General features: G+C 32.2%; 2 protein-coding genes across 2 annotated transcripts; one reads left to right on the top strand and one right to left on the bottom strand.

The window, feature by feature from the left end:
- The first annotated feature begins 3,709 nt into the window (after positions 1–3,709).
- On the top strand, positions 3,710–9,324 carry LOC18609826 (uncharacterized). Its single transcript, XM_018116094.2, has 10 exons — positions 3,710–4,359; positions 4,453–4,590; positions 5,622–5,810; positions 7,307–7,444; positions 7,562–7,680; positions 7,791–7,923; positions 8,021–8,150; positions 8,285–8,364; positions 8,476–8,610; positions 8,763–9,324. Exons 1-10 carry the CDS (start codon positions 3,895–3,897, stop codon positions 8,982–8,984), a joined length of 1,749 nt encoding a protein of 582 aa, XP_017971583.1. The 5' UTR covers positions 3,710–3,894; the 3' UTR covers positions 8,985–9,324.
- A 52-nt stretch (positions 9,325–9,376) lies between these two features.
- On the bottom strand, positions 9,377–10,966 carry NDHL (inorganic carbon transport protein-like protein). Its single transcript, XM_007045138.3, has 5 exons — positions 10,699–10,966; positions 10,528–10,623; positions 10,323–10,430; positions 10,126–10,220; positions 9,377–9,659 (listed from the first exon to the last, which is right to left on the bottom strand). The coding sequence occupies exons 1-5, from the start codon at positions 10,834–10,836 to the stop codon at positions 9,509–9,511; spliced, it is 588 nt and encodes a 195-aa protein (XP_007045200.1). The 5' UTR covers positions 10,837–10,966; the 3' UTR covers positions 9,377–9,508.
- Between the last annotated feature and the right edge of the window lie 5,481 nt (positions 10,967–16,447).

Raw genomic sequence — 16,447 nt, forward strand, 5'->3', positions numbered from 1 at the left:
GCTTTTACTTAGAAACAAAGTCCATGCTGATATCCATGGCAAGGCATCTCTGTAATGAGCTAAAAACACTTCCAATTGCATCCATATTTAAATAGTGACGGGATCTTGCAAGTGGATAACATGGGATTAATCTACAAGAATTAAATTATAAAGATGGAGAGTCAAGTTTCCTTGCTTACAGGTTCAAAAAACATGGCATCACGTGGGTAAGAGAGCTATTAATTATCACATTGGAACTTCCCAAAATATATTGTTCAGTTGTTGTTGGTCCCCTTGTCTCCAACTTCTTCAACAGCACTCAGCTTGAAGCCTAATTACATCATTCCTGCTCCTGCCTGCTCGTCACAGACTTAACCTATTGCATGCAGACTCTGCCTGCGTATATAAATTCCTTCAGCTGAAACTATCTTATTTCTAGTTTCTTTGTCTTTGGAAAATTTCAGCTTACATTCTCACTGGCAAATTACAGCAAAATTCTAACAATTCAAATTTAGCATAACAATTGTTACCTTGCTGCAATTGAGGTCAGGAGGTAACTCAGATGGGCATTGTTGCTTAACAAAGAACCATCGTTTTCCATTCTGAAATGAATGAGCCTTTTTCCACTATCCCAAGTCTGGTCTAAACTCTAAATTTAGGGCCCAAATAAGGTTGTGGGCCTTCTCTCAGTACTGAGCCATTCCGGTTCGGCTTTAGTTTACTTTACGGACTACGGTACAAACTGCAAAACGATATATCATCAATTTGAGTAAGGAATTGTAACTCAAATTTAAACGAAAGAAAATTTAAAAAATATTATATATATATATATATATATATATAAAATATTAAAAAATTCAAAAACTTGTTGATACTTAGGAGCGAATGAATCAAGTATTACAAAATTCGAACTAAATTTGATTTATTACACGATTGTGTCAAATTTGATCTTACTAAATAATGCATGAGTCAAACTCGATTATTCATTAAATTTCAATAAAATTTAAGCAACTTACAAATAGTTAAATTCATTTATATCCCTAATTTTACTTGTTTGTAATAAATTAAAATATAAAAAGTGTAATGCCAAATTGCCGTGGATGGATATTTTTCTTTTATCTTTTTTTCCTATTTATAACATCTAACAATCGATTTTCCCTTATGCCAAAAAGGGGTTGATAACTTAATATATCTATAATGCAATTATTTTAATGATTAATTAGTGTAAGGGGAATCATAATCCAACAACTAGTACAAAATCAGACTACACATACCTGGCAAAATTTGATGGCTATTGGTTCATCTGGCCTGCCATAGGCAAATTCCGCTTTGGCCAGTTGACATCTTAGCAGGGAAGCAGCAAATTCTGCTATGATAGAACAGATCTGGCAACTGTTGGCAAAGAAACAAGGATGATAATTGGTCTTATATTATAGGGTATTCACGGGTATTCGATCTGGTTATATAAGATTAAGATATCTTATAATTAGGTTTAAAAAGTAATTTCACTATCCATTTCGGGTTCGGATAGAGTTTAGGTACCACTCCTTGAGTACCCGATACCCGAACTCAATTATGTTTTTTCTTTTGATTTTATGTAATTAAACACAAATTCATATTATTAATTAAATTAATTCATGAAAGATGATTACTCATTAACTTGTAATATCTTTTAATACATATACTCTATATATTATGTTAATTTATAAAAAATAGAATTACTATTATATATTTAATGTATATCCTTGAAATATAAATATATTTATTTTTTATTTTTTATTAACGTTACAAAAATTATAACTTATAAAATTATTAATTATAATATATATACTTTTATTTATATAAATCTATAAAATATATACATAAAAAGAAGTTGTGAGATTATAATAGTTTTAGAACTTATTTATAATTTTTAATTTCATGTAATTAAAGATAAATCCATATAATTAATTAAACTTGTAATGTTGGTTAAGTTGTTATTTGGATATTTGTTTTTAATTATTTAAGTCGATATTTAAGATATTTATTTTTGTTTATTTAAATTTAAATTTTATTATTTGTGTGCTTTTATAAATTTAATTAGTAATGAATTATATGAAATATGGATAAAAATATTATTATTTATAAATATGGTTACAAATTCAGGTTTGGATAATTGGATACCAATAAAGAACATTTTAATAATTTTTTTACATAATCGAGTTTTTAAACGAGTTCAGGTAATTATCGAGTAATGTGTATATATTAGAGTTTGAGTTAGAATAGTAAATTTAAAAAATATTTAGATAATTATAGGATTTGAATATCTCTTTTATTAATCGAGTTTTGGTTTGAATACTTTAAAATTAATAAATACCTTATTCGTTGACATCCATACAAAGAAAAAGATAGCTTGTTGCAATTGCAATTAATTTGAATAAATTTTGCTTTGAAATCATTTAGTAAGTTAAGGAAGGTCCGATGCTATTTTAATTGGTAACTATTTCTTTTATCTCTAAATGACGATGTCCCTCATTTATTCCGGGAGATCATTCCTCTCTTGAAAAGAAGCAATTTTGAGCAACCAAGTATGAAAGGATTGATGTGCTCTTTCAATAGGATGTAATGGGTTGGACTTCTCTATGAAACAACGACTCTTTCCTCATTTAATGTAACCCAACTTCTCCAACACAAATTGAACACTCCAGACTTATCATGTAAGTGCATCAAATCAATCCTTAAGCAATCAAGAGCTTTCAAGTGTTCAAATCAAACATTGTATTCTTTGCATGCAAACTTTAAGGGTGAGTAAAATTGGATCGAATGAATAATTCAATCGATACGAATGTAATTTGAATAAAATAGTTTGATACAATTGATTTATTGAGTCTATTGTTTTAAAAAGTTTGATTCAACTGATTTATTTGATCGATTGTCGATTCTAAAATTTTTAGATCGAACTAATAAAAAATTAAATTAATATTATATATATTTAAAATTTATATAATATATATTTTTTATTATTAAATTGATGATGTGCAATAGTTAATTATCTTACCTTAGATGATTTTATTTTGTACATGTTAATTTTATTATTTTTGCTATGTTGAATTTTTAATGTTAAAACTCTTTAATGTTAATTTGATAGTTTATGTAAAAGGATATAATTATATGAGTGAAAGGACAAATATTATGATTTTTTTATATTTAGTTTATTAATATATTTTATAATTAGAATGGAGTTTATAAATTTTAATGTTGTAATTTGTAAAAGATAAAATTTTAATTTTTTGATGTAAAATCAAATTGAATAAACCAATTCGATATTTGATCGATTCAATTTTTTTTAAAATTTAATTAATTTTTTAAAAATATTTGATCTCTTTTTATGAGGGACAAAATCGATCCATTGCTCATTCTTACCAAGCCTAAACTGGCAAACAACTATCCTTATGAGGTAATTTGTTTGCAAAACCTCTTCCCATTCCACCTTGAAATTGCATAATCAAGGAGAATCCAAAACTTAAGGTTACGTTGGAGAATTTGAATTTGAAAGTCAAAAAAATTTTCTTTCCCTATCTTTTTAATATATCAAGTATTTTTATCTGTGCTTAAATTCTATTGTTACTTGCGAATATTAAAAAAGATACTGCTGTAAAATAAACAAATAGCTGTACTAGGACTTAGAAGGAGGAGCTACAGCTGGAAGTTGATTTCCAATTTAGGGTCCGACTTAAACTGGAGAAAATATTTTACCAAAAACGATATTTTGTCCACTGCTCGTGCGTCCGCATCCAAAATCAGCGAAGAAATTTACGCGCTTTGCGCTGCTTAATTCCTCATAATCCGATCCCTTCATAGTATTTATTTATTGTTAGTATTACTCTCCAACTTTTACTCTCTCTCTCTCTCTCTCTCTCTCTCGCGTTTCCAATTATGGAGTCCGTCGATCTCCATGAAGCCCACGAAACCACCACCGCCAACCACAGTGACCATGGCTGGCAAAAGGTATCATATCCCAAACGACAACGCAAGACCAAGCCCAACGCCGATCCCGAAAAGCCTAACCTTACCCGCCCTAATGGATCCCTAACTAACGGCGCCCCTAACGTTTTCCGTTCCGTCGAGCAACATTCCGAAGATCGCCGCCGCCGGACCCTCGAAGCTCAAAGAGCTGCCGCCCTTAACGCCAATGCGAAGGCTAAACATAACAGATCGGGCCTCGACGACGACGACAACGACAACGACGACGAAGACAGTGATCTGGAAGGCGTTAAACCTAACGGAAAGCCGGCAGAGGAGGAAAAGAAGGTGAAGCAAAAGAAGCCGAAGAAGCCTAAGGTTTCGGTTGCAGAGGCCGCCGCAAAGATCGATCCCGCCGATCTCTTGGCTTATCTCGCTGTAAGAGCTGAAAAATGATAAATTTTGTCTTTTTTTTTTGGTTTTAAATTAAATTGATTGATTATTTATTTATATATTGGTTTGGGGAATCAGGGGCTGAATGAAGAACAGCAGGAAATTCAAATGCAGAAGTTTGCGAATTATTATGGCAAGGCATTCCAGGAAGTGGTAGCGGGGCAGTTTCCTTGGATGAAGATGTTTAGGGAGAGTACCGTTATCAAGCTTGCTGATGTGAGTTCATATTTATTTTGTTTTAACGTCATTGATTTTATCAATTGGAAATTGTATTTTTGAGCTGGATCCGTGTTAGAAAGGAACCTTTGACGTATTATTTCATTGAAAGAAATTTCTTGCAAGTTTGAACCTTAAAGTTGAAAACTTTCACCGAAGCTTGATTTGTGGATTGACTGGATAAATGTGTTAAAAGTCCATGATTTTGCTAGGAAACGTGATTGGGATTTTTTAAATTTTGTTTGCATGATTATAAAAGATTGGAACTGACTGGTGCTTTTTCATTGTACCATCACAATTTCGTTGTCATATTAGTTTCACATTTAAACTTATCCTACACTTTTTCTAAAAAAAAAAAAAAAAAAACTTATCCTACACTTGGAAGAGCTCAATTATATCAAACTATTAAATTGATTTGCATGAAAAGGAGTGAGTAGGATTTTGCAATATCATGTGCATTTATTGTGGCTTTCAATGTTTTCTAAGGAAGCAGTCAAATGCTTTTCTCGGTTATCGGTTTACCATATTTTCATGTATCATAAATCCATACAATGGTATTAAAAGGATCCAAAATCAGCAGCTTGAGATAGCTCTTGTGTTCATATGCTGATGATATAAAAAAGTTCAAGGAATCATTTAGCATTGCAGCTTACAAACATTGAATTAGTTTAGAATGTAGCTATAATTTGAGAGGAAATGATTTCATATATGGTTATTAAATTGGTATAATAAATGAATAACAAGTTTGTTTTGTGGAGATCAGTTTGCATCAAGAGGTGCATAAATGTTACCTAAGTACCATTTAGATATTTCCTTTTAAGTGCTTATATCAAATATCATTATTCTGAGGGTGATATTGAACTTCTTAATGGTTATAGCAAACTGTTATCATATGCTCTCATTATTGCTTCTATCTGTTATATTCAGGCCTATCTTTGTGATATCTAGCTGTGGTTGTAATCATGCTTACTCTTCTTTAAAAAGCTTTTTAGAATTTTTCTTACCAAATTAGTAATTTTGTCCGTTGGCAGATACCTCTTTTGCATATTTCTGATGCTGTTAATAGGACATCAGCCGATTGGATAAGCCAACGATCCCTCGAGGCACTGGGTTTCTTCGTATTATGGTCTTTAGACATCATTCTTGAGGACTTGGTGGCCCAGCAAGTAAGTGCTAAGGGTTCCAAAAAAGGTGTGCAACAAACATCATCAAAGTCTAAGGTAACATTATTTGCGGTTTTGCTGCTAAATTGGTTACTATCTTTTGCTTGTCATCCATTATTTTGATGTTTGATTCTGTTGAGTCAATATTGGTCATTTGCTTTTAGATATCAGATGTGTGCTGTTGTTTACATATTGTGCATCATTCAGCTGGATGATGCTGTTGTGCTATAGTAATTTGGATAAAATACAAACCCCTCGTTAGTTTGGGAAACCCCCCTTGGCCCCTCTAAAAAAGTAATGGATTAATTACAAGCTAATTTTGAATGAAAGGACAAGTATACCCTTTGTTATTTAATTTGTTTTCTTTTGTTCTTTCTTTTGCGTAAGTTTTTTTTTAATTACAAAATTTTAAGATTTAGTTAGTTATAAATAACGTTGTCAAATTAACCAGTTTTAAAATCATCTTTAATTACTATAAACATAAATTTTAATTAAGCTAATATTATAAGTATATGTTAAATATATTATATTATCTTTAATTCAATTATGTATGAATTTTTAGATGAATATATCAAATTGTCTTTTTGTTAAAATAAATCATCTTAATTACTATCAAATTGGAGGAAAAAAGGCTGGGTGACAAAGAATTTGATTAAAAAAAAAAAGAGAAAAAAATTGAAAAAGGAGGACAAAAAACGGAGAAAAAAGGAAAAAAAATGAGGGTGTCTTTTCTCTTTGGTATTTAAAGTTAATTTTGAGCAAACATTAGATTGAGTAACAGAATCTTAACTTTTGTTACTTTTTGGGGGTGGATAGAGTGTTTTTCGAAGTACTGAAGGGTAAGTGTATTTTTCACTTAAACCTTAGATGTAACAATTATTTTCATACTAATTTTATTCTGCCTTTAGTTGTCATTTGTTGGTTTCACACTCCCATGAAATCACTTTTCATTTATTTTAATAATATACCCAGGTTAGGATTTAATTTGTGTAGGTGAAAGCTATTGATCCTTTTAACGTACGTTTGATCAATCCATACAAGCAGATATCCTTTAGAACATATGCAATACCCTGCGAGTTATTGTAACATATGTCCATGGAGAAGTTAAGGCATGAGCTGATGTGAATGCGATAATACTTGTGAAGGCTTTGGTTTTCTTGTTCCACAATTTGTCGAGTACAAGTTTATTTTCTTGCTTATTTGTCAAAGTATTTTGGATGGGAAGTTTCTGTTACTGATGTGCAAGCTAAGCAGCACTGAGTATCATACATTTTTGAATGTTGTGTTATACGGTAGGTCTGGGAGTTAAATAATTTCTGCTTTGACAGTTGCTTTTATTTACTACAGGATCTTCAATCTCGTTTCATTCAATGAACTTGCGAAACTCTTCTTCCTTTTCCATTTTTGCTTTTCTTTTGCATGTGTTCAAACAGAGGCTTTCCTTTTATCATGTATAGTTTTGTAATATAAAAAGTATTTACCTCAAACTTTTGGCCAAAAAAAAGAAAGTTTGCTGTCTCAAATTCGGTTTGATGTAGAAACATGTTATGCAGGTTGGAATATTTGTGGCATTAGCAATGGTATTGCGGCGTAAACCTGATGCCTTAATTAGTGTATTACCGAAGCTGAGAGAAATTTCAAAATATCAAGGACAAGATAAGCTTCCTGTTATTGTATGGATGATAATTCAGGTAAGCGTATGGCAAAACATCAGTCTAACTTATTTATGAATTTTTAAGGCAGTTTACAATCTGTTATTCTTTGCACTGATAAGCTTCTAATCTCAAAGTCAACATTGTATTGTCTAGGCCTCCCAAGGAGATCTTGCTGTGGGGATGTACTTGTGGGCACATCACCTTTTGCCTGTAGTTGGTGGAAAAAACTGTAATCCACAGTCCAGGGATCTAATTTTACAGATAGTTGAATGGTATTAGAGCTTCTATCGTTTTTGCCTTTTTCCTTTCTAATCCATTTTTTAATCTTCTTCTTGAGCTTGAAATTCATAAGGCTAATTGAATTTTTTCCTTCTTGGTGAAGGATCTTATCTGCCTCAAAAGCGCGGTCAGTTTTAGTAAATGGTGCAGTTAGAAAAGGGGAGCGTTTGGTGCCACCATCTTCATTTGAGATACTAATGCGAGTTACCTTCCCTGCATCTTCAGCTAGAGTAAAGGTAGGTTTAGAGTTTTGACTCTGCATTTTCTGTGTCTGCACTTAGATCTAAAGAGTTATAGTTTTTTACTTTATTGTAAATTATGTTATCCCTGCAGGCTACTGAAAGGTTTGAGGCCATGTATCCTACACTAAAGGAAGTGGCTATTGCTGGTTCTCATGGAAGCAAAGCAATGAGACAAGCATCTCAGCAGATATTCAACTTTGCAGTCAAAGCAGCAGGAGAAAGTATGTCTGTCTTGTATTTGAAAACTTTTCTTCTTTGCAGTTCTCTCCCTCCTCCTTCCTGCCCCATTCCTTCTTCCGCTTTCTTCTAATGGTAGTTTTGACATCAAAGTTTGTCCTTTATCTTTATTGAACAGGCTCTCCTGAGTTATCCAAAGAAGCAGCTGGAATAGTCATATGGTGTTTGAACCAGAATACTGACTGCTACAGGCAGTGGGTGAGCTATTTTAGTTTTTAATGAACACTTTTATGAAGGAGGAGGAATCTTTTTAGTTTTTCTGATCGGCTTCTTACTGATTTATTCTTATCTTTTGCTTGGTGTGAACAGGACAAGGTGTATCTTGAAAATCTAGAAGCTAGTGTTGCTGTTCTTAAAAAACTTTCAGAGGAATGGAAACAACACTCTTCAAAATTTACTACTCTTGATGCTTTGAAGGAAACCGTCAAGAGTTTTAGGAACAAGGTACTTACTGTGCTAAGAATAACCTAATGCCATATGATTTTTATGCCAACCATCCATCTCATTTATTGGCAGAAATCGATGTTATGGTAGGCAAATGTTTCAAGTCACTTAGGAAGTGACCTGATTATCATTTTCTTTTTGGCCATTTTCAGAATGAGAAAGCAACGGCCAGTGGAGCAGATGCCTCTAGACAGGCACTGTTTCAGGATGCAGACAAGTACTGTAAGCATATATCTGGAAAGCTATCACGAGGCCATGGGTGCATGAAAACTCTGGCCTTTGTTGTTGTTGCATTTGCTGTAGGTGCTGCTGTCGTTTCTCCCAACATGGATGCCTGGGACTGGAACAAACTGTCTGTAGTTTTCAGCTCTTAACAATCTTCCCCGTCTAGAACTTTGTCTTTTAGATACTTTCTTTCCTCAGTTAAAAGAGTTTTTGATCTAGAGTTTCTAACTGGAAAGAAAAAAAAAAAAACAGGAAAAGATGTCTTTTAATGTGGCATTTAGGGTGAATAGGATCAGAATACAGGCTGTCGTCTTAAAGAAGCGAAGCCTAAGGTTGAGGAAAATCATTGAATGAGTTCGGTTGACTATATTGGCACGTATTTCGAGTAATTTATTCTCATGACTTTTGTAGATTCCAATAATTTGAGGATCAATCTGCATGGTGCAAACCATTATTAGAATGCTTTGAAAAATGAAGTTTCTTCAGTTAGTTATCCTTGTATTTTTGACCGCAATCCTCTTTCGAAGGGACAATGGTGCCATGCATGGAATTGCTATCATTGACAAATCGGTACCCGTTAACGTTCAAACTTATGTAGTATTAAACCTGCGGGAAGCTTTGGGACACAAGCAAGAACCGCAGGGTTCTGAATATTGGTAAATATTTCATCGATTTACCCATCATAATCTTCAGGCTTGGCAAAGGGGTATTTGAGATACGCATATTTAACTTGTGAAGGATCTTTAGGTGTATCCCAAGGATACTTCAAGGATGGATCCCGAGGGAATTTCCTGAAGTTCAGAAATGGCGCCCAAAGCAATACTCTGCACGCAGGAAGGGGAAGGAAATATGAAACCAAAATTGATTAAGTACACCCAATCCCAATGAAAACATCAACATTTCCTCAACCTAGCATGCCTCAGATTCTAATTAGAAAATATATGGTCTTAAACTCTGATCTTTTGAAACAATTAAACTTGCTAATGAAATATTGGAATACTTTAAGCTCTGAAGTATAACTCTTCTTTCTATGCCAGACATCAGTGAGGGACCAGACTTTGAGGTCTAAAACTTTTTTTCTAACATATGCAGATGCACACATACATACATACGTAACGTATATATAGAGTTTTATAATCTAAATACATATATTGAGATTTTCTACCAAGTATGTATAATGAATATTAGTAGAAAATCATAGAAATGAAATGCAGGCAGCAACCAAATAAACATTTTAGCTTTGGATATCTTGCCCAAAAGGACAAAAGTGAAAAGAATGTCCAGACTCACCCCGGAAAGAACAAGAAGACACACATGAACTGCAAATACATCTCCAATAGGTTTCTCCTGTACCATCTTATCCTGAGCCAGTTCATGATGATTGGCTGCCATTAATCAAGCCATAATCATAAGAAAACAATATTTGCAAAGCAAAGTGAATACCAAAAAAACTGTTCAATTCAGAGAGAGGCAACGGCAGTACTCACTGGCATGATAAGGAAGTACCAAAAAGCAACAATTCCTAGTTGAATTATAACGCTAATAAGATCTGGCTCGTTATTTACCCCTGTAACAGCTAATGCTGGCTGCTCAAACTGGTAGAAAAATCTTCATTAACATATATATATATATATCTCAAGGTTAAATAACTATGGACTAGAACAGACAGAGAGAAAAAGATTAATGTCTTACCGTGGCAAGAAGGGCAGCAACTTGAATGGCCAAGCTGGTCTTCTTTGTATCAAAGAAATCATTTGGCTTTATGTTGATGCTTGCAACACTGCGTTTCTGGGAAAAGGCATGATTGATTGAGAAATGTCTGAAGTAAAAACAAAATGTTAAAGAAAATGAAAGGATGTTTACCTTATCATCAAGCTTGGAATGGTGGATTGGTTTGTGTGTAGATGTAATATTGTAGAAAGGGAATGTTGTGCAGTGAGAAGGGGAATGAGAAATGGAAGGCCAAGCCTTGGGGATTTGGAAGGTGAAAGGGCTACTCATCTTGGAGCAGTACTATAACTCTATAATTGTTGTTTATTTCTTATCGTTTTGAGTAGAGAGTTTCATGGCAGAGAATGCATGGACTTTCCCAGAAATGGGAATATTGGAATTCTCAAACTTTATCCGTCTGCAAATATTTTTGGGGGCTGCCACGTATTATATAATTGCGTCAAGACCACCACACAAATTTTGACATCCCATTCTTTGTCCCTCTTAAGGTTTTGTTGCATTTGGTTTCTATATAAGTTTTTAATTGATGGGGTCAAAATTTTTAGGTTTTTGTTAATTTAGAACCAAACATTTTAATTAGAATAATTAAGGACCAAACATTTTCGATTCTTTACAATTAATGGGTTAAGATGAGAGGTGTCTGGCACGTGTAGGACACACACATGATATGGACGCTAACTTATCGTGTAAGATACGGAATGGTAGTTTTGTCAGAAAGTTTTTTCTGTTAAGTCAAAACAGTTCAAATTATGACGTGGCATGTAATAACTTTTTTATCATGGTATGTAACAATTAAATTTTTAACATGACATGTAATCATTTTATTGTTAAACATGATATGTAACAACTAAATTTTCAACATGACGTGTAATAACTACATTTGACAACTAAATTTTAACATGGCATGTAATAACTAAATCTTCAACATGACGTGTAATAACTATATTTTTTAACATGACGTGTAATAATTACATTTTTTAACATGACGTGTAATAACTAAATCTTCAACATGACGTGTAACAATTACATTTTTCAATTTGACGTGTAATAACTAAATTTTCAACATAGCGTATAACAATTATATTTTTAACATGACATGTAACAATTATATCCAACATGACATGTTACAATTAAATTTTAGAATATGACGTGTAACACTATATTTTTCAACATGATATTAACAACATTTTTCCCACAAAAAGTAATAATAGCATTTTCCAACATGCCAGGTCATCAGTTCACGTAAATTTTTATCGTGTGTGATACACACTGCATCCACTTGTCAACTTAACCCTTAATTATAAGGAATCAAAAACATTTGGTGTTTGATTGTTACAAGAAATGTTTGGCCCTTAATTGAAAAACTACCTAAATGTTTAACTCCAATTTGAACATTTAACCTTGATATAATGATGCTTGTACTATTTATTTTTTTGATTTTCAAAGATTTGCTAGAAAGTAAAAATTAAACAATTGTAGCTCATATCATAATTGATTAAAAGTGAATAAATAACTAAATTTACTCGTATTAATAATAACATAATTAATTCATATAAAAGTTGAATTATGTATTTTGTCATTTTAAAAAATTTACAAATTTTATGTACGCACTTTTTTTTTTTTTGCTTTTTCTATTGCTAAAAATCAAAAAGCAAATAGTAAAAATTAATAAATGTTTGATTTGGTTACTAATTTATTATATCTCTAAGAGTTGTTTTATAGTGAGTATAATGTTATATAAAGAACTATGAGAACAATTAAACGAATAGAACACCTATATCACGTGGATAATAGTGAAATTAATCTCAAACAAGTGGCAAGTTTACAAATTTGTTTTAAGTTTGGAATAGTTTAGAGAATTTAACTTGGTGACTTAGATATGAAAATAATTAAGAGATCCTCTCTTAATATTTTCTTGAAATTCAAGTGCTTGTTCTTTTCAAGAAACATGTGACACATTACTAAGTGTCAAATCATTAAATTGAAGTATCCGCCTATTACTTAGCATACGCAGTGGGTTAATGTGCTATTCTTATGATAAATGTGTTCCTACCATGATGTCCATTAATCACTCTTTATGTAATTATTCTTGAGTAACCACTGCTACTTGATCTATATATAAGAGCATTAACAATTAATTAAAGATAAAATAGAAACTTAACCGACTTTGATTTTAAAACACTCTTTCAGGCTCTCCCAAAATTCTTTCCAAATATTCGTTTTTGTTCTCAACTATATCCACTTTATTCTCTAAGCTTGGTTCGCCGTTCACTTTCCTTACATTTTCCCTAAAGTTTACCCATCAACTCTTTCAACAAGTACTTAATATTTCAAAGACTGCTTTAATCTCTTTCTCTTTTGTTTCTAATACATCTTGCTTGACTTAATTGCAAAGCTACTCCTATCACAGAAAAATCCTTCAACAAAGTGTTAAGCACACAAACTTTTATTAAACAATGCTTGCCAGAGGCGTTCAATAATTTTAAAGACCTAAAACTAAATATTTAAATAAAATCTTTTTTATTGAAATTAAGAAAATAAGGTCTTTTTTTATTAAAATTAAGGAAGAAAGAGTAAATGAGGAAAAAATTCATAACTGGATATTATAAATTGAAAAAAAATGGTTTTATGTATAGGAAAAAAATAGTTATTTAGATTATTAAATACATATTATTGTTAGTTGAATGGAAATAAGAGAAATAGTTGAAAATAAATAGCATTGTAGGAATTGGGAAGTCATAATAAATTAAAATTTATTAGGCATATAATTAGGAAAGTGAAAGAGTATGTCATTTTATTTATTATTTTGACTTTTACATATTTTTAATGAAAAATAAAATAAATAATTGAAAATTAATAGGACATGAAAAGTAAAAGAAAATATATATTTATTAGACATAGGAGAATATATAAATATTATGTTAATTATTTTAATTATTTTATATTTTTAATATAAATAATTATATTATTATAAAACTATGAAACCTATGAAAATATGAGGCCTATACCCTTGCTTTGCTAGCTTTACTTTAAAGTCTGCCCTAGTGCTTGCATATATTAAAAAATTATGGAAATTCATGAATAGTAAAAGAATAAGCCACCTGTTTGCTTCAAACCATTAATCAATTAGTTATATATATATTTTTTATTCTTTTTATGAATATTAACTATTAATTATCTTTTATTTTTAAAATAGGAAAAGCACTAGACAAAAACTTATTTATTAACATTAGTGACCTTAATGTTAATCTACATTTTTATCTTTTAAAATATTTTACATATAAAATTTAGAAATAAATAGCACATAGTGTATTTAGGTTTTTTTTTTTTGATAAAAAGGATCAAAATAAATTTAAACTACATTAGTTTAGGCCAGGCGTCATAAGCCAACCTTGTCTCGGACTATACTAAGCTAGAGTTGTATAAGAGATTAAGTCTTTTGTACTTGTGAGGGAAATGTTCCCCTTTCAAACATTGTAACGGCTCATGGTTATACTTCTAGATATAATTGTTAAGTCTTTAGGGAGAAAGATTATGTAGGAAAGAAATGTCCTTATTTCAAGCATTGTAATGACTATTGGTAGAATACTTGTAAAATTTCGTAAATTCTTTATAGGGGGTGAGCAGTTGGTGGATTGTTGGGCTGTCTTATTGATAAAGGTATGTTTGTAGGGAATCATCTAGAACTGCCCCTATGGCCTGTCAATGGCATGTCTTGGTTCCTTTTGTACTCATTTTCATATTAATAAAATATTTTCTCTTATTTGGTTCTAGTGGTTGTATATATGGCATTTGGTATGCCCTATGATTTCAATGTGCGTTGCCCTTATGTAATTTGTTAATATTGTTGATGTTTGATAAGATATAAACGAGTTATTGACTGGCTTGTGTGGAAGCATTCACTAAAGCGCCACACGAACTATTGTATACTTAAGTGAAGGAGTGTAGTTCGTGACACCAGACAATGCTCAAAGTATCTGCTAGTAACAAAGAAACTATGCTAGTAAGGGGGGCCTCAAATACATGTAGCCATAAAGATAAATTATCATTGTGGGTGGCCATCTAGGTGGCACATTAGTTTGCTTCATGATGCATGTGAGATACTAGACATTCTCAATTTCGTTGAAGCAACTTGTTGATGTTGCTTAGAAGATACACATGGGGATCTAGTGTATTACCTTGTTTACGCAATTTTTGAAGAGCTATCAAAGAGTCAGTCTCTACTTGTACGTTTAGAAGCCTCTATCCTAACAAAGTTTTAATCCCTGGTAAAGTGCCCACAACTCGACTGTCAATGAAAACGAAACTCGAACTTTGTATGTAAAGCTAGCAATCCAACTACCTTGATCATCATGGATTACACTTCCACCTACTACTCCTTTAGTTTGGTCCCTCGTGTTGCCATCTACATTAAGTTTAACATATGATGGCCATAGTTTTTTCCATGCAATCAACACCTCTTGCTTAACTCTTCGTTGTTTTCGGCCTATATTATCCCATGCCTCCTTAGCTTTTGTCCAAATCTATTTCCATGCGTTGTTTAGCCATACAAATACTTATCATAAATAATTGAGTTAAGCCAAAACCATACGAACCATACTGTATGCACAAAAATCGAACTCCATGAAATAATCTAAAAAAAAACATCATTCAGTATGTTCCACAGCATCCAGTCCTTCAAATTCAAATCAAAGAATTCGCCATTAACAAGTTTAGGTTTAATCTGGAGCCATATATGCTTTGATGAGACACAATCCCACAAGGCATGTAGAATTGTCGCCTAAAAAATTCCACAACGTGGACATAAAGTAGATATGCCCATAATCCTTCAGTTTAACTAGGAAAATGTAGGGAGAGAGTTATGCATACGCTAGAGAAACATATGAACCTTCATTGAGCTTTTAAATTTCCAAATTTCCCTCTAATAATTTTCTACATTTGTATTAACCCCCATTTGAATTTGATATGCTATCTTAACGGAGAATTCACCATCATTTGTCAAAAACCAAACCCTTGTATCATTGTATTCACTTGAAGGGTCTATAAACGTAGAAGTTATCATGTGAACAATATGAATAGGTAATACCTATTCTAGGTGTTAAAGATTTCTGTTTTCTTCTTCATCACAAAACTCGCAACAGGTAAATTTGCCTTTACATTTAAGAGCTCTATAGTGGCAAAGTTTATCAAAGGTCCATAGCTGAGCTAGACATCTGTCCAAAACTTAGCTAAATCACCATTACTGATATTCATCCCAACACCTTTCTCTAGCACTGAACGAGCCTTTAAAATGCTCTTCCATACATATGAATTTGCAGACTTAGTTTGCATTGTCTGAAGTCTCTTATTCTTAAATATTTCATCTTTAGAATTTTCACCTAGAAGTAATCTATCTTCCCAAATATTTCACTCAAGTTTAGCAAGTAAGGCCAAATTAAACTTCCTAGAGTCCTTAATTTGTAGTCCACCATTATCTTTTGGTAAACAATTTTTTTCTCAACTTATAGAATGAATTTTCTTTTCTCCTTCCAAATGTTTCCAAACAAAATTCCTGTTAAGACGATCAATTTCCTGACTAATGTTTTTAGGAATAAAAGAAGTTTGCATTAAGTAAGAGGTCATAGAGCTAGTAACATATTGTACCAATGCAACTCGACCAGTCAATGATAATTTTTTATTGCCTATTTTGGATAATCTTTGCTTCACTTTGTTCACCAATTCCAAGTAAGTTAACCTAGAAACTTTATCATGAATCATAGGTAAGACTATGCAGCGGTCGGTTGCAACTAGGCAATTGATCGCAATCGTCAGTTGTTCCGATCGACCTTGTCGGTCGATCGACTTGGTCGTCAAGGGGGACCTCATCCCCCCCGAACCAACT

Source organism: Theobroma cacao, chromosome 2 (assembly GCF_053813885.1).
Source record: "Theobroma cacao isolate CCN51 chromosome 2, ASM5381388v1, whole genome shotgun sequence".
NCBI classification, from domain to species: Eukaryota; Viridiplantae; Streptophyta; class Magnoliopsida; order Malvales; family Malvaceae; genus Theobroma; species Theobroma cacao.